An 18,916-nucleotide genomic window follows, 5' to 3' on the forward strand; every position below is an offset into this window, starting at 1 on the left:
ACAGTGGTTTTATTACTGACATCTATTTTATTCCATAATGGTTCCTATTAAACTTGACTTAATTTAAATTTGCTAACACCTTTAGTAGAATTCAAGTGATGTAGAATTCTCTCTTCAATTTTTTCTGCAGCTGCCTGAGTTAAAACAAGAGTATCGTGCTTTAGCATAGAATAAACATTGAGTCCATATACAGGCATGATGTTTACATACTGTAAACTGTCTGTTGCAACTGTTATGTTCCGAGGAGCATAGTCAGTGCTGCAAAATAAAACATGAAAAAGTTTATTAAAATTGATTTTGTGATAGAATATAATTAATTATTCTTAAAACATACTCATCAACAAGCAATACTGAAGGACCCCAATTTCTTTTCTCAATGAGTTCAATGAGGTATTCCGATTCATCAGTAGGTAGTTCCAAATCTCTCACAACATGGAGATCATCTTGGGCAAACTTTGCTGATAATGTTGAAGTCAGGCCATGGAGTCTTGAGTATATATCTAACATATAAAAGTGAGTTTTTCCAGAACGTGGTCCATGTGCGATACCACCTCCACGCCATAGTGGTGACCTAATAGACCCATGCCGGGCTCGACCCAGACCCTTTTGGGGCCATGGTTTTTTACCTCCACCCCTAACTTCAGCCCGCGTTTTAGTGTGGGCCCATGATACCCAGCGATACTTTCTTTGCCAAATAACATTTTTATGGATTATATCTATACGGGGAGCTGCAGCGTATACTAAAGGATGAAGCTCAAATAAACCTACTTTTTTTTCTTCAATTGTATCCAAATTTTCAATCCAAACTTCACGTGGTTTTGTATACGATGGTGGAAACTTCCATTCTTTCTTGGTGACAGAAACTTCGTTATTAATAACGTTTATAGCGGAACTTGAATTAGCTGTTATTGAGCAGAAACGTATTTGAGGAAGGACAGATATGTTTAGCCTTTTAATAGCGTTTATTAACGCTGAACTCATCTTAAATACGAATTTTCCTTATGTTTTGCAATAATTCTTATACTTTCTCTACCAATATAACCTAAAAAGTAATTATTTTGAGACTTGAGAAACACTTTTATTTGAAAACGTCAATGTCAAAGTACAGTACACAGAACTGTCTTCTGAGTATATTTTATTTGCAGCGATACATAATTGCCACAAATAAAAAACGTGTTAGTAACTGAAGTTATAACAATCACAGTACTAATAATAAAATATATAGATTCTAGATCCTTTAAAAAATTTTGGTAACAACTTGAAAACGTTTTTGAATTGTTAACATAAAAAAATAGCTTGTAAATTAAAATATTTAGTTCAAAATTCATCACCATATTTTTTAACAAACTGGATAACTAATGTTTCAATTCATGAGTAGTACAAAGTTTACTTCCAACGTTGTTCAACAAAGAACAGAATAACACCACTGTTATTAACTAATCTAAAATAAGTCGGATTGATCCTCGTCTTCGATAAAACAGTTTTAAAGCTATTACATACGGTGATTTTTTTGTTTATCCCATCATTCTATAACATTGCTGAAAGGTAATATAAGAACTTTCTTTTCCTTTTCCGAGGTGACTTCTCCAGTTCAGTTTAATAAGTTTAAGGTAAGTCCTTATACTAATATAATTTTTTTGGTTAACAAAACTACTTACTTAACTCACTTTTATAACCATAGTAACTTATCATCATAATTAAAAAACAACATAAAATATATCTCAAAGGTTTCCTTACTTAAGACAAAATAAAGGAAATTTTGTTGAAATACGAATGTTGCTTGCTGTTTTTTTATATTCGTACACAGACTGTATGGCTTTATTAGTTCAAAATGATCGTTGAGCTTTAGAAATTGAAAATAATTGTAAACGTACGCTAAGGAACTCTTTACGGGACATTACGTTATTACAAGTTAAAATATTTAAGCTTAGGTAAAAGATAAACTTTTGTTTAAGTTTTTATACAATATTTTTAATTGATTTTGTAATATTTCTTACTTATTTGTTTCTTGATAAATATGTATTACGTTGTAGCTATCGCTATGACCTTCCTTTGTAAACTGGCTATGTTAATGAAATTAAAATAAAATATTAATTTAAAACAATATTCCGAAACCAGTTATTATCCTTAGAAGTTAGAATAGCTAATTACGATACTGAAATTCAAAACAACAAACTCATCAGCTTTATATTACTAGGGTTGTTATGATTTGATAAAATTCACTTGACACACTATGTCACTTTAAATGCTCCAAAATAGGATTGACAATGTTTGTTATTGCGTACTTAGTAACCTCTTTCTTAAAATGCAAGCGAATTATTGAAGCAATTTATATGAAACGCAAAGTAAAATAATAAAATGATTATATAGTTAAAAAATATACACATATTTTTATTCAGAGCCATGAAGAATAATTCGAGTAACATATTTCTTTGTGGTACCCTAGCTATTAATATTGTGTTTTTAACATTTATTATATAATGATTAAATTGATGATTCAAACAAGACTTGATATTTACAGCAGAACACATAATTTTGTGAATAACAGAAATTACTAGTATATTGTTCTACTCTCTCTAACTCGGGGACTTAGGGGTTGATATACCGAAATAGTTTTAGTTTTCGAACCATTTAGAAAACAAAGCTCACATAACTTCTTAGAAACTAGAGCTTCAGAGTAAGACAAGACTTAACACCGTATCCTAGGCGCGAGGTATCTACCAACTGTCCGAGGAGTGGACCCTAGATTCCTCTTTAGTTTCTCTGCTACGCTAAGTTTAGGTTTGACTAGGGTTTTTCCATTACTTAGAGAGCCAGTGGCACTTTGGACCATATTTCTCTTTCCTCGACATTGTTCTGAGGGAGGTAGACGTTATTTTGTAAAAAAACGTAAGTAACATAATCGTAAAGAAGTATACGACATAGTACCCTAGTCCTTAACTATTGCACTCTTCTTTAATGAATTGGATTTATTCCACCATCATTCCGTTTTCACTGTTGCAGATCTTTTTGGAGAAATGTAGAATGATCTCTTTCTCTCGACGTTTCTTTAGGGACTAGATCAGATGAGACCTCAGGGCTTTTCGTTTCTGCTTTTCGTTTGCTTTCTTGTTTGTTAGAAGTTGTTGTGAGTGTGGTTGAGATGATGAGTGAGAGAGAGTATGATGGTGGGGGGGGTTCCCGGGGGGAAATACCGGGTAAGGAGATGAAGGAGAGTGTGTTTGCGGATGACTCAATGTCATCGCGCCCGGAATCGGTGTTAGGAGCCAAACGGCTGTTCTCGGACGTATCTGGTTCCGACACCGAGACCGGGGGTGGGATGTTTCGGGGTCCGGTAGTGTCGGGAAGGCGGGGCCGCGGCCGTACGCTGGCGAGAGCCCGCAAATTTTTAAGGGAAAGGAAGGAGGAGGAGTCGGAGGCTGCCTTCGACTCCTGCCTCGAAAAGAGGCTCCGAAAGGAGAGTGACGGGGGTGGGAAGGCGAAGGGGAAGGGGAGGGAGGTCCCGTTGGACCTGCAAGCAATGGGGGCGGAGGCGATAAAGGTCGAGGCCGAGAAAAGCCTCGACCTTATCAAAGAGTTGGTGGGAAAGAGTAGAAACCTCAAAGGGGGCTACTCGTCCCGAATTATGAAGGCCTCTGCCTTCCTGAGGGAGTCCCTGGATGCGCTCGTATCGCGGACCGAGGCTGAAGAGACCCACCGCCTCAGAGCACACATTGGTCGGCTCCAGAGGGAGAACGCGGGTCTCAAAGAAGAGGTACGCGCTCACCGTCTCCAATACGAGGAGATGATGAGGGAGAGGGCGGCGGCGGTTAAGGCAGGTGGGCCGGTCGGCCAGGACCAGCTTCAGGCGCTTGAAGCAAACATCGCCAGGTTGGTGGGCAACCTGGTGGATGGACGGCTGACCGCGTTGGAGTCCCGGCTTAGGCGGGAAGAGGTCGCCCGCCCTCCCCTGGCGGGAGATAACTCGGCCGTCGCCGTGGCTGCCAGAGCGGCGATCCGCCAGGCGGCCATACAAAGAGGGGCCAAATCCTCAGCCCCTTTACCGGCGTCATCGGCACCGGTAATATTAGTGTCAGAGGATGATTTCCCTTCCCTCCCTGCGCCCTCCAAGGGGAAGGCCAAGAAATCAAAGGGGGGGAAGGAGGTTGCCTGGACCGCCTTCGGTCCATCCACCTCCGGTGGAAGGGCTGAGGCGATAACTGCCGGGGCCGGGGCCGTTGCGGCGGGGTGGACGGAGGTGGTCCGCCGCAAGGCCCCCAAAAAGAAGGAAGTGGTGCCGGTACCCAAAACACCGGCGCCACAACCAAAAAAGAAGGCGGGCCCTAAGGAGGGCCCCAAGAAAGTGGCGCTCCCACGCTCACAGGCCGTAATGTTGAAGTTACGGCCTGAAGCAGCGGCTAAGGGGGCGACCTACTTGTCGGTCCTCTTAAGGGCCGAGAGGGAGGTAAATACGAAGGAGCTGGGTATCGGGCCCCTGAAAATCCGTTCATCGGCAACAGGGGCCCGTATCATCGAGGTGCCCGGCTCAGCCAGCGCGGACAAAGCCGACGCTTTGGCCGCTTAGCTGAAGTCTGTGCTGGCGGAGGAGGCGGAGGTGTCGAGGCCCGTGAAATTCACGGACGTAAGAGTAACGGGCCTCAACGACGCGACGACCGCGGACCGGCTGATAGCCGCGGTCGTGCAGGAGGGGGGCTGCACCGAGGCCCAGATCAGGGTTCGTAGCGTGCGACCTGGGCCTCGCGGCACAGGCTCCGCCCTGGTGGAGGTGCCGGCTGCGGCGGCTAAAAAGCTGCTGCAGCTGGGCAGCCTGTCAGTCGGGTGGAGCCAGGTGCGGCTCTCACACATGGAGGCACGACCCAAGCACTGCTTCAAGTGCTTGGGAACGGGGCACGTCGCGGCCGCGTGCCCCAGTCCAAAAGACCGCAGCGGTTTGTGCTACCGCTGCGGCAAGGAGGGCCACAAGTCCGCCCAGTGCTCCGCGTCACCGCGCTGCGCTGTGTGCGCTGACGCGAGCAAGCCGGCGGACCATGTTATGGGGGGTCATTCGTGCCGCCCCCCATCCACCCGTGGGAAACTCCCGGCCCAGCCACAAAGGGCGGGGGTTTCGAGGCGGGCGTCGGGAGCTGAAATGTCCGAATAATGGCTGGACATTTCAGTTTCCTGCAGGCCAACGGGAACCACTCCGCCGGGGCTCAGGATCTCTTCCTGCAGTCCATGGTGGAGTGGGCCGTTGACGTGGCGGTCATAGCGGAGCCGTACTATGTCCCTGCCCTACCTCATTGGGCGGGAGACAGGGGCGGCTCCGTGGCGATCGTCACGCGGCCGGGCGCCGTGCCCCCCCTCGCAGTCAAGGCGAGGGGCCACGGGTATGTGGCGGCGGTTCGGGGGGAGATTGCCATAGTCGGGGTATATTTCTCTCCGAACCGCGACCTGCCGGCCTTTGAGAGATTTCTCGACTCTCTCGGGCCGGTGGTAGGGCAGTTAGCGCCTCTACAGGTGGTTGTGATGGGGGACCTCAACGCCAAGTCCACGGCGTGGGGAAATCCCCTCACAACACCCAGAGGGAGGGAGCTGGAGGAATGGGCGCTAACTGCCGGGCTGTCCCTACTCAACACGGGGACAGTCCAGACGTGCGTGCGACGGTTGGGAGGTTCAGTGTTGGACGTCTCGTTCGCCACTCCGACCATCGCACGCAGAGTGGAGGGATGGAGGGTTGAGGCAGGAGTGGAGACGCTTTCGGACCACCGCTACATACGGTTCGAAGTGTCTGCCACTCCTGCCGGTCGCCGGAGTCCAGCGTCGAGTACCTCGTCGTCCCGGGAGAGAAGTCGGTTCCCGCGTTGGGCCCTGTCAAGGCTCAACCGGGAACTGGCTGAGGAAGCGGCCGTTGTCGGCCGCTGGAGTCTCCCGGGGAGTGAAGAGTTGGGGGTGGACGAGGGGGCTAGTCGCTTTGGGGACGTTCTCCATAACATCTGCAGAGCGGCGATGCCCCTCGTTGGACGTCCACCCCCGCGGGGTGCGGTGTACTGGTGGTCGGACCACATTTCCGACCTCCGGGTCGCCTGCAACGGGGCCAGGAGGGCATATATCCGGAGCAGGCGACGCCGCCCCCAGGACGAGGAGCGTGATGGCCGGCTGTACAGGGTCTACGTGGCGAAAAAGTTGATCCTGCAGCAGGCCATCTGCCGAGCCAAAGAGGCAGCCTGGCTGGAGCTGGTGGAGGGGCTCGATCGAGACCCCTGGGGCCGACCGTACAAGCGGGCGCGGAACAAAATCTGCGCCCAGTCGGCCCCCATCACGGAGGTGCTCCAGCCAGCTGTTCTGAGGGGGATCGTCGGGGAACTCTTCCCCGACGCCCCGGCGGGATTCACTCCCCCCAGAATGGCTCGGCAGACGCTGGAAGAGGGCGACCGCGTTCCGCCCACCGTCACGGAGGCTGAAATGGAGGCGATTCTGGCTCGCCTCCAGAGTAAGAAGAGCGCACCGGGTCCGGACGGGGTGCACGGGAGGGTTCTGGCCCTCTCCCTGGTGCACCTCGGAGGAGCCCTCAGGGAACTGTTCGACCTCTGTCTGAGGTCCGAGCAGTTCCCGAGGGCCTGGAAGGAAGGCCGGCTATGCCTACTTCCGAAAGGCAGCCGGCCTCCGGACTCGGCTTCGGCGGTGCGACCGGTGGTTGTGCTGAACGAGGCGGAGAAGGCTTTTGAGAAGATTATAGCCACCCGTCTCGTTCGGCACCTGGAGGAAGGCTCGGGACCGGGACTTTCAGAGTCCCAGTTCGGGTTCCGAGCCCACCGGTCGACCGTTGATGCCCTCAAACGCCTGAGGGCGGTGACGGAAGAGGCGGAACGCAGAGGAGAGGTAGTGTTGGCGGTGTCGTTGGACATCGCCAACGCCTTCAACAGCCTCCCACACAGCGCGATACAGGCGGCACTCGTATACTTCGGAGTGCCCCTGTATCTGAGGAGGCTGTTAGGCAGCTACCTCTCCCAGAGGAGGGTGGCAGTCGAGAACTGGAGGGGGTCCATAGAGTGGTGGACAGTCGACAACGGCGTTCCACAGGGTTCGGTATTGGGACCTGTCCTGTGGAACGTCGGGTATGACTGGGTCCTGCGGAGCCGCCTCCTCCCCGGGATGGGTGTCATATGCTACGCTGATGACACCCTCGTCTTATCCCGGGGACGGAGCTACAAGGAGGCGGCGCGGCTGGCCGAGGTCGGAACTGCTCTCGTGGTCAGCCGCATAGAGAGGTTGGGGCTTCGGGTCAGAATCGACAAGACCGAAGCCCTCCTCTTCCGCGGGACTGGGCGGAAAGGACCCCCGTCGGGTGCCACCCTCCTCATAGGAGGAGGGAGGGTCAGGGTGAGCCCTACCATGAAATATCTGGGGCTCACCCTTGACGGAGGGTGGACCTTCGTGCCCCATTTCAGAGAGTTGGTGCCGAAGGTCATGAGGACGGCAGGTGCGCTGGGGAAATTCCTCCCGAACCTCGGAGGTCCCAGCGCAGCTTGCAGGCGGCTATACTCTGGGGTCTGTCGGAGTATAGCCACGTACGGTGCTCCCGTTTGGGCTGTACGGTGCTCCCGATGAGCCGCGGGGTCAAGGCCCTTCTGCGCTCGGCGCAAAGGGCGCCCGCGGTGAGGGTGGTTAGGGGGTACCGTACGGTCTCCTGGGCCGCAGCGACGGCTCTTGCCGGCGATCCGCCTTGGGATCTTGTGGCGTCGGTTCTCGCCGAGGTGTTCTCTTACGTCTCGGGTAGGAGGGCTCTCGGAGAGAACCCTTCGACAGAGGAGATCCGGGCGGTTCGCCGGCAGGGGGAGTCGCGCCTTATGCGGGAGTGGGGGGAGGACCTGGCGGGCCAGCCGTACGGTAAACGTACAACGGCTGCGCTCCGTCCGGTCCTAGAGCGTTGGATGAGGCGGAAACGCAAGCCTCTCACTTTCCGTCTGACGCAGGTTTTCACCGGGCACGGCTGCTTCGGTGACTACTTGTGTCGGGTGGCCAGGAGAGAGCCGGAAGGAGGCTGCCATGAGTGCGGCGCTGCGGTGGACTCAGCCCAGCACACCCTCGAGATGTGCCCGAGATGGGCTGCACAGCGCCAAGACCTTGTGGCGGCACTCGGCGGAGTGGACTTGTCGCTTTCGAGTGTCGCGGAGAAGATGCTCGAGAGTGACAGGTCCTGGATGGCGGTGTCCTCCTTCTGTGAGACGGTCATGTCCACGAAGGAGGCATCTGAGCGGGAACGGGAGGTTGCGGCTGATGCACCCTCCCTCCGCAGACGACGGACGGGGGCGCGCCGGGGGCGATATCAACGCCTCCTCCAATAGCGCCCCTGCGCCCCGGGCTGGGGTCGGGCTGGTAACCCGGCTCCTGTGAAAGCCCGGCGTCGTCGGGGCGGTCCTAATTGCCGGGATCGCCCCCTTTCTCCGAGGGAGTAAGTCCGGTCTTTGCCAGGACCGGCCAGTCGCTGGTGTGCCCTGTCGCTGACAGATCCGGGGTGCACCAACATAGCGGCCGATGGCTTTCGCAGCGGTTTTAGTGAGTAGGGACCTGCCCAGGTCGAGTCTCACACATCCTCTCCGGCCCCACCAAGGCCGGTGAGACGGCTCGTAAAAAGAGTTTCCCTGCGTCATCAAAAAAAAAAAAAAAAAAAGGGACTAGATCAGATGTGGTAATGCAAGACGTTTAGACAGTTTCTTCGTACATGAACAAAGATAGCAACACATATTGTGGGGTGGCACTTCACGGGCAACGGTAGCGCTTAAGCTCAGCCTGATGATGATGATGATGATGATGAATTTATATCAATTCACAAAATAAAAAAAGAAGTATCTTTAATTTATTCATTGACAAGCAATGTATAATTTATTCAGATATCAGACCGCTAAAGAGCATAAAAAATATTAAAAGTGCGAATAAAAATATTGAAAACGTCGTTCATAAAAATGAATAAAATATAAACTACTAATTGAAAAAGTAATATTATTAAGTAGTATGAGAAATATGAAAAGGTAAATCTTGTTACGCTTTTACTAAAATATTATTTTTTATCAAAAATAGTTTAATTAATTCGTAAAGTGAATTACGTTAGATTGGAATAAAGCTAGTTAATACAGTGCCGAAAATTGATACGTGCAACTGATCAAACACAACATTAACATAAAATTTATCAACTGTTATTGTTGAAGCGGGTTATCATAGTAAACGTATTTTGAGTCACGAGTCGCAGTCTCGTATTGTGAGTTGTGAGAGGCATACGGATAAATTAACCTGTTTTATTCTATCGTAAAAAAAAATATGGCACTTGACTGCAAAAATAATAGTTCTATAAAAAACTTTGTAGAATATTTACAAATACCGAGCGTGCAGCCAAATGTTAATTATGGTGAGTATTTAATTACATTTCTCTGACTTCATATTAGGTTATAATAAGAATGAATGAGAAGGTTATTATTATGCATCGTGAACAAACTCGAAGAGACGAGGAATGCTAATAGCTCGTACCAACTCTTTACTTCTAACGTATAATTTAAAAAAAAAGGTTGAAAAGTATAGCGCCAATTACAAACTAACTTTGTTTTGTAAATTGTATCAAGAGACATTCTCTGAGGGCCAATAAACTCCGGACTTTCTTTAAACAAGTTAAATTTAGGAGAATCGTGGTTGTTACTGCAATAACAAGAAGACATGATGTTTTGTTTGTGTTATTAAAGAGGTTTTGTATGTTCTTTACACATTACACACATGTACATCATATCGCTTTATTTCAGACTTTAATTATTTTTTTATTTCATGGTAGATTAATTCGTTTACATCAACTTTGAATTATAATAATAAAAAAGCAAAAATTCTATATGTTACAAATCAATCTCAAGATTTATTTTAGGTATTATTCTGAATACATTATACAGTATTACGTGTTGTTATGAATGGCGTTCTTAGATTACTTATGTTGAAAATAAATGTTATCTTATCAATTGTAAATTTTACTTAATTCAACAAACTAAAGTTTTATCTTAATATTTACCATGATATGTACTTAAATTAAATTAAAACCTAGAGAACTATTTATGGGGAAATTCCTCACCAACCTCGTCGAAGATCAAGTAATTCTTATAAAATAATACGCCGAAGCGCACATCTACTAAAACGGTGGCTTTCCTTAGTATTTAAGGGGTACTTTGAACTCGGAGAGTCTAATGATACTCCTAAATCTTTAGAAAGAGAGTTCAAACACTTCGTCAATGGTATATTTAATACAGTAGGATAGTTACTCCATTAAAATATTGGCGAATAACGTAGCACTGACTCAGTTACGATTGTTTTTGTTTTTTTCCATCAGACAATTAAAATAAATTACCCATACAACGACACTATTGTGAGAGTGAGATCGAAGCCGATCGCGATTGATGCATCCATTTGTAGCTTCAACAAAAACCAAAAGAAAACAACTACCCACATAAAATCAGCTCTATATCATAGCCTAAATGCGGATGCTGAAGAGTGAAGTGACCCTACTACCGGCAAATACTAGTCAAATACATAAGTTATTTCCGCTTATTATTTTGCACATACCTCAGCGTGAGCGACTCTAGGTTAGCATCTGCAGGAAGCCCTCAATTTCTGTTGACCGCTCCGTTTTAGTATTCCAGGCACCAAGTCATCTTGCTATTCAATCCCAAACTCTACTTGTTTATCTTTGATGTTATAAAAGTTACAGGAACATACGTATTACATATATATAATATTTATTTTCATTTAATCTCTCTTTAAAAAAAGCAGGATAGTCTCACGTTATAAAGATTTAAAAAACCCATATTTTACCGTATATTTAGCCCAGGTTCGCATGGTCATCCAACCTACAAAGCGCTTAACCATCTTCGTGAATAACCCACGTTTACATTATAATGCATACAGGTGTCTTTATTCTAGTTAGATTCTTGTTAAATATATATATTAAGAAAATAAAACAATGTTTACAAATACCATTGAAGCTGGTTACAATATTTTTTTTTTGTCATAAACTTGACTTTGCTGGAGGGAAATACGTTAGATTATAGTTGAAATTCATGAACTCAATGCTATCATCATAACTCATTGGGATCTGTCTGCCTGAATATGTTCTACAAATTGAAATTAATTCTTATTATATAGCGGTTTTAGTAGAAAGTTTCTGTTAAAAAATAGGTAATTGTGTGATATTTCACTAGCAGCATAGTTGATATCAGCTAGAAGTAGCCTACATACCTTAGATTCCTCTATTAGGAATCAAATAATTAAAACGAGGAAATTATATCGTATATAACTACTACTCAATTGTCGCTCTTAAGGCTTATGTATATAGATCATAGATTTCTAAGCAATGTGATTATTTTTATAATGCTATTTCTTCATTCGCACTGGAATCGTTTATTGTGATATGCCCTCGGTTTAAGCGATCTCAATTATTTCAATTGAATAACAAGGAGTTCTATCATGTACTAAACATAACCAGTAATGGACAGGGGAAGATAAGCAATAAGTGGACCTTTTTTAAAATAAATACAAAAGCAGAGATAACAACATGGAGACGTTCGTTTATAAATAATATTTTAAAATTGAACTAGAAAGAACTAGTAAGTAGTAGTTTTAGTTGACACATTGTAAAAAACTAATACAAGGAACCATCAAACCGTGTTTGATGTTTTAATAAACAATTTAGTAGATGATATATACGTTTTCGAATCTATACGTATGTATTAAGATTTATGTAATACATGTGTATATCGTTATTAAGTCACTACAAAATATTTTAACAAAACATTTTCACGTCTCAATACATATAGATTTAATACATATTCGTTGTTTTTAAAGAGAGACACGCCAGTATGGCTGACGTCACTAATGCCACTTTCAGTGCGTTCCATGATATTTCAAAATGAAACTTCAATTATTCTAAATATCCTTGCATTTCTTGAGGGTTCTTTATTCACATTCTTCAACGGGCCGCAATAATCGGAGCGTTCTGTAGCTCGTCCAAACGTCGTATTTAGACAAAAATTCAAACATTGTTCTTATCTCCTTTTAAACAGTCTTTGATTTCGTTTTACTTATAACAATAATTATCAATACAATAAGTTTTTATAATAATTTATGACAGCCACAAGTTATTGTTATGATGCATCCATCTTTGGTGTTGATAGGGCCGATATATAAATATATTTATAAAAAAAAAGTACAATATGTGTTTATTAGTTTGAGGTTTAAATGTCTAACAAAATGGAAATTGAATAATTTTAGATGGATGCGTAAATTTTTTGAAAAGACAGAGCACGGAAATAGGCTTAAGCTTTAAGGTGTATGAGCTAGTACCAACTAAGCCGATCGTAATCCTAACCTGGCTGGGCTCGGATCCCAGCCTTCCATCGATTTTACTTAACTCACACATGGACGTTGTTCCAGTCTTTGAGGTAAATCAACATTTTTTTAATTATCTGGTTATTGTTATTGAGTTTATGTTATAAAATTCATCTTTATAATACTATGATTGCTAAAACTATGTTAAATGTACTGTCTTTCTATTTTTATTAAAAATTTAAGTTATCAATTTGTGAATTTGAATATTTGTAGGAAAGCTGGACTTATCCACCATTCAGTGGGCACATAGATGAGCATGGAAAAATCTTTGCTCGTGGCTCGCAGGATATGAAATGTGTTGGTATCCAGTACCTAGAGGCTATAAGAAAATTGAAGTCTTCAGGGATTCAGCTAAAAAGGACGCTACATGTTTCCTTTGTCCCAGGTGAACGTTGTTACGTTTAATAATAAGAACACTCTTCAAAAATATATTACGTATTCAAATACTTAACATATTTTGCGGCTACTGTCTTTTAGAAGATACACGGACAATAACTTATTATTATTTGTTTGTGTATGTTGTGTGTACCCTATTCTTTATTCGTATGAAAAAAAATTGTTTTTCCTTATATCATAACTGCTTAGATTAGCTTTATTTAGACATTTTAATAGTAAAAAAATTTCAACATTATTTATACAATCACAATAATCATTTAATTTTTAAAAGACGAAGAGATCGGTGGTCACGATGGCATGAAGATATTCGTCCACACGGATTCTTTTAAGGCTTTAAACGTAGGCTTCGCTTTGGACGAAGGCATGGCAAATCCGGACGAGGAATTCATTGTGTTCAATGGCGAAAGAAATATTTGGCGTAAGTAGACATTTGATGATAATATAAATACCTTTTAATTAACCCAAGCGTCACCACAGCTTTTTATTTTTATATTATGTTTAAAAAATTGGAGCCTTTTTCCATTTCAGCATAACTTATTACCGTTACATGCTTACGACGCACGTAACAATAAGTAACCTGAAAATTACATTAATTTTGAGGAATTCAATGTCATCTTAGCCGCTTTCTTGGTTACGTTTTTATTCAGTGTCTCGTAGCCATGTTTGCTATATAATTTTAATTATGCAGTTTAACTAATAAAAATAACAATTGATAAATCACTACGTATTATTAACCTGTTTATATTACAAAAACTTTTTGGTACCTGATGTATACAGGACGTCAGACGCTTTGTTTTTGATTATTTATCTTTCCATTTGTATTCTCTGTGACTTGTTTAAGGCGTCTTTTCGTAAGCTTTTAAACTTATTAATAATAACGAAATACAATAAACTTTCTTTCATCATATCCATAACAGCTAAATCAAATTTAGTAGATATTCTCTTATTGGAGCACCTTTAAAGTGTATCTGATAAACTGCTTTTTTTTGTTATTTTTGTGATTTCCCGACTTTAATTCCGCTAGAACTACTCTCAAAGAAGAAGATGTTATGAACTCTTTTTGATAATATTCCTTATCGCTTTTTCTTCCAACTTGTTTATTTTAATTAATTAAAAACTTCAGTGCACCTAAATATTTTATTGGGATAGAATGAATGAATGTCGTGGTGGCCTGGAGGTTAAAGGACCGCCTCTCATGCGTGAGGACGCGGGTTCGAACCTGGCAAGTACCAATGTGATTTTTCATAGTCATATGTACTTTCTAACAGTATTTAGACGCCACTGACGGGACGGTGAAGGAAAACATCGTGAGGAAACCTGGACTTATAATTTCAAATTATAAGTTTGAAATCGCCAACCCGTCTTGAGCAAGCGTGGCGATTAATGCTCAAACCTTCTCCATGCGAGAAGAGGCTTATGCTCAGCAGTGGGCTTCCGATAGGCTGATGATGATGATGATGATGATGAAACATTTTAGAGCACCGATTATCGTTAGCAAGTTACAATTTTAAAAATTAATGATTTTCATTGATATAAGCACACAATAAAGCAACCAATAAAATATTATAGACATAGACAGTGGAACTGCTAATTAGTAATCCTTCTTCTTAAATGTGTTTCTCTCTTATCATATGTTAATACATATATTAAAATATAAACAATTCCATTTTAATATATTTAACTATGATTATCACAGGCTGATATGATGAATTATTGTGGCTACCAGTTTCAAAACTAAGCAGTTTGTTTAATATAAAATAGTATATATTTTCATAACATTCACGGTTAACAAAGGTTTTATATTTCTGTAAAGAATTTTGGTTCAAAAGAGTTCCTCAAAGGTTTTCTATTCGTATTCCCAGAAAATACACCAAATTTTTTTTTTACAAAATTAATGAATTCTTATGAATACCAGATATATTATACATCAAAGAAAACTCCTATACCTACCCTTAAAACTTTATATTTATTAAAAAATATAAAATTCACTGTTATTTGTAAGAATATTTCAAAGCTGAATTGACATCTCAAAAAAACATTTTCAATTTGGATGGGAAAAATGGAAAAGGTTTGATGAATTCTGAAAAAAGAACAGGAATATACATAAAACTGATTTTTAGATATAGCTCTGAAATTTAAGACTTACTCTTCTTATTAATGTAACATCTAAAAGTGTTTAGCGAGTTTAAATGTTCTTAACTTCCCTAAGGATTTGTGGGTGGATAAAATAATTTGAACTTGTCAACAAATAAGTTAAAGAGCTCAGAACCACTAAAAGTACTTACCTTAGAGGTTATAGATAGATTATTATCGTCTGAAATGCGAAAGCCAGTCGTAAATACATACCTACCTGTAGGTGTTAAGACCTACAAGTAAAAATTGTTTATTCTATTCGTTCATTAAATTAGTACTTAAAATGGCTTAAACATACATTTTTTTATATCACAAAAAATAGTAAACCCAAAACATTTTTCATGATAATTGAATCTAAAATTTAGTTTCACTAAAAACTTTATAATCAATCAATGGGTCGAAAGTTTCTGTTGAAAACATTTTTATCTCGTCTGCCCGTGATAGCGTTTACTGAAAAGTAATTGAAACTTCGGGAAAATGTAAAAACAAAATAATAAAATCTCATAGTTTATCCGAAAGACATAGTTTAATTTCAATCAATCGATTCTTTTCGTTTTGGTTTGCCTCCGTTAGTATAATATGTCCGCAATATGTGCTAAGCCATTTTTATTTAGGTGAAATTGTTATAAAGTATTAATTATATTTTCAGTCATGTTTATCGTGACATTCAATTCAACTTCAGTCTGTTATCATTTGAATAGGTTATAAAATAATAAATTTTGTATAGAAGAAAAAAGAGAGAAAATATTTACCACGTTACCAATTGGTTTAATATTTTTATTTATACAAAAATGTACGAACTATTTTTGTAGTTTTTTTTTTTTTATATACGCTCAGTAAGCTGAAAGATTATCTAGTTACTCGGCCTTTGTTACTCGTGCTTTGTTGGTATTCGTTGTTGTTGTAGTAAACTATTGTGTGAATATTAAAATTTTATCAACAAAAACAAAGAAGTACGATGTACGATATATACGATATACGAAACATCGTTAATAAGACAGTATTTATTAAATTTGGAAATGAATTTTTGATTACTTACAAGAAAGAGGTGGAATTATCGACCACGACATTGTCTATAAAGGACTTAATTTAAACTATTGAATCTAATCAACTGAAATAGCTGAAAATCATTATCAAATTATCTACTAATATGATTTGTTTTAGTAAAATATAAATGTTGAAATTGCGCACAATGATTACTTATTTACTTTACCGTATAAATCTTTGCTTTGACATATGAGACTTGCACTTGCATTGAAAGACAAAACATTATACGTGCAACTGCTTATATTACTGACATTTGATCCTGTTTCTCGTTTTGTTAATGTCGCTTTATTAGATTAACTGTTGATTTAGAACTTTTAATTTATCTTGATAATTTATCATCATTCGTAAAACCTATTAGTCGTAATCTTTATGAAATTTAATCTTTAATAACTTAATAGCTCAATAGGATTGGATCAAAAACAGTTTGATCACGCTTTACTTATACTTAAACTTTTTTTTTTTTTATTTCGCCTTTAATTTTCAAAGTGAATTTCATTACCTGGTTTAGTTTTATATTCTTCGATAGTTAAGTGTTATTATTAATACTTATAGTAAGTGCTAAGTATGAGAAATAAACCAACTTTTGAAACTCATTTAAAAATTAACCTATTACCTAACTAATTTAGACACGGAAGCTAAAACAATTCATCTTTCTTTTCAAGTGTTTTCTACGGACAGTCAGTTAACTGAGTTTTATGAATTGGTAATATTAATTAAATTGTACGGTTTGGATGTAGCATTTCATCTGAAACTTACTTGTCACAAATATATGAATATAAATTTACAAACGTCCAATGTTAAAATATAAATGTTACAGAAATCCACGTAATCTGTACCGGTCAACCAGGTCACGGATCTCTTCTCATACCTAACACTGCTGGCGAAAAGGTAATAAAATATTTATGCATATTTGAGAACTTACTTTGTCCTTTATTTTCAACGCGGAGTACATATATTTTGTAATATTTATAAGTAAAAAGTATCAGCCCGAGTTACTCTTTGTAACGTATTCTTTCTCTTTGAGATGTAATAACATCAGTTATCTAGGTACTTGTGACAAACGATAGAAAACAATTTTGAATCCGTTTTATCCATCCATATGAATTTTGAAAATACGCTTATTTTATTAACATAATCAAATACTACAATTTTATTTATATAAGAATCTTGACGATTTATCTGTGTTTTTTCGATAAGACAACATTAATCTTTGTAATAAGATTGGTCATTCTACTTGTAGATGAGATACATAATCAATAAGTTCATGGACTTACGAGATGAACAGAAGAAAATTTTGGAAAGCAATCCTAAACTGACAATCGGTGATGTAACGACCATAAATTTGACACAAGTATTCGTAAGTATAATTTGCCTTTATATTTATATCATTCCGAATAGCATTTTTTTTAAATTTACTTCTGTGCCTTTTCGCTGCTAAAATTTCAGTAATTTGGTAAGTATTTTATAATTATATAAATACACCATTAAAAACAAAATAGATACGGTGAAATAATTATGATGAATTTTTTTTAAAGGGTGGCGTACAATCGAATGTGGTACCAGAAAAATTAACAGTCGTCTTTGACTGTCGGCTTGCCATACATGTGGATCATGAAGAATTCGAGAACAGGGTCTGCTTCCAAAACACATATTATTTTCTTTTTAGAAAATATTTATTTATCATATTTTTATTATTATAATCTCTTATTACAGATTAAACAATGGTGTAAAGAAGCCGGTGAGGGTGTGACATTTGAATTTGAACAAAAAAATTCTCCTGTAGAGTGCACGAAGACAGATGACAGCAATATTTATTGGGTTGCATTTAAATCCGTGGCCGATGAGTTGTGAGTGATAATAAACTGTAGATATCACTTTATTTCAATTTAATTAGGCGCCAGATTACATTTTTACGTTCAGAAATATCAAGTTAATTTTACTAGCGGTTAACGTATGTTTGATTTTGCAGGAATCTCAAATTAGATATAAGAATATTCCCCGGTGGCACAGACAGTCGGTATGTTCGTAAGGTTGGAATACCTGCAATTGGATTTTCTCCCATGAACCGCACTCCAGTACTTTTGCATGATCATAATGAATTTCTGGACGCTAACATCTTCTTGAAAGGCATTGATATTTACGTCAAATTGATCCCAGCCATTGCTAATGTTTAAAATATATAACTAATGTTATATAAAATGAAATCTATACAAAAATATGAATATAATTTGTTTTTTAATTTTAAAATATCGATTTTATTAATAGTATACCATTGTCTTTTAACAGTATATATGTGAATACTCACAAGTTTTATAACTCTGTTACAAATATATTTTAAAAATGTCCTGTTTTTTTCTTAAACATACACATTTTAATCAGTATACCTAACAAAAATTAACAAAATGTCGAGTCAAGCATTTTATAAAACAAATAACAACCTTTTCAAACACATTTTTTTTAACATATGAACACGCTATTGAACACCGACATCTCATAAATAATGGTTTCATTTTGGGGAGTGTAGGTATAAAAGTAGAATATATCTTTGTCACAACGGAAATAATTCAGAAAGAGAGTACGTTATAAGGGTAAATTACATTATAGTATGGTTATACCCTATAATCTTCCCCGTTTATGAAATATCATTGCCATATCAAACTTTTCATCCTTTCCTTAAGACCTCCGTCGCATCTCTATGAAAGGATACAGTTCCTCCTTCCGCATAAGCTCAGCAAAAGATTAGAAAAGTTAGCCTGTCTGTTTCCTGCCGATTATAAATTGGATGTTTAAGGCTAGATTGATTAAGCTGTTACTGAGAGATTGAATACACCACTTACGTCTTCATTTCCACCTACCAACAGGAGAAATGTCGGTCAACTATTAAGTCGAAATAAAAAAAATAAAGCACAAATCATCTCTTTACTATGTACCAGTTATTACTTTATAA

At 40.3% G+C, this 18,916-nt stretch overlaps 2 protein-coding genes across 2 annotated transcripts; one reads left to right on the forward strand and one right to left on the reverse strand.

Moving 5' to 3' along the window:
* Positions 1-7: 7 nt before the first annotated feature.
* LOC116768666 (large ribosomal subunit protein uL4m) lies at positions 8-1,110 on the reverse strand. Its single transcript, XM_032659443.2, has 2 exons — positions 335-1,110; positions 8-258 (listed from the first exon to the last, which is right to left on the reverse strand). Exons 1-2 carry the CDS (start codon positions 979-981, stop codon positions 48-50), a joined length of 858 nt encoding a protein of 285 aa, XP_032515334.2. The 5' UTR covers positions 982-1,110; the 3' UTR covers positions 8-47.
* Positions 1,111-9,209: 8,099 nt separating this feature from the next.
* Positions 9,210-18,313, forward strand: LOC116768294 (aminoacylase-1-like). The gene is made up of 9 exons (XM_032658973.2): positions 9,210-9,382; positions 12,277-12,446; positions 12,607-12,778; positions 13,061-13,207; positions 16,787-16,857; positions 17,210-17,326; positions 17,505-17,600; positions 17,683-17,816; positions 17,939-18,313. Exons 1-9 carry the CDS (start codon positions 9,295-9,297, stop codon positions 18,141-18,143), a joined length of 1,200 nt encoding a protein of 399 aa, XP_032514864.2. The 5' UTR covers positions 9,210-9,294; the 3' UTR covers positions 18,144-18,313.
* Positions 18,314-18,916: the final 603 nt, after the last annotated feature.

The sequence above is a fragment of the Danaus plexippus genome, chromosome 4 (genome assembly GCF_018135715.1).
Source record: "Danaus plexippus chromosome 4, MEX_DaPlex, whole genome shotgun sequence".
Lineage (NCBI taxonomy): Eukaryota > Metazoa > Arthropoda > Insecta > Lepidoptera > Nymphalidae > Danaus > Danaus plexippus.

Bases quoted from the DNA above. Each gene is read 5' to 3' on its own strand.
- LOC116768666 (XM_032659443.2), bottom strand. From the start codon at position 981: ATGAGTTCAGCGTTAATAAACGCTATTAAAAGGCTAAACATATCTGTC. The intron at 259-334 runs GTATGTTTTAAG...TTTATTTTGCAG, and splicing joins TCAGTATTGCTTGTTGATGA to CACTGACTATGCTCCTCGGA.
- LOC116768294 (XM_032658973.2), top strand. From the start codon at position 9,295: ATGGCACTTGACTGCAAAAATAATAGTTCTATAAAAAACTTTGTAGAA. The intron at 9,383-12,276 runs GTGAGTATTTAA...GAATAATTTTAG, and splicing joins GCAGCCAAATGTTAATTATG to ATGGATGCGTAAATTTTTTG. The intron at 13,208-16,786 runs GTAAGTAGACAT...TAAATGTTACAG, and splicing joins TGGCGAAAGAAATATTTGGC to AAATCCACGTAATCTGTACC.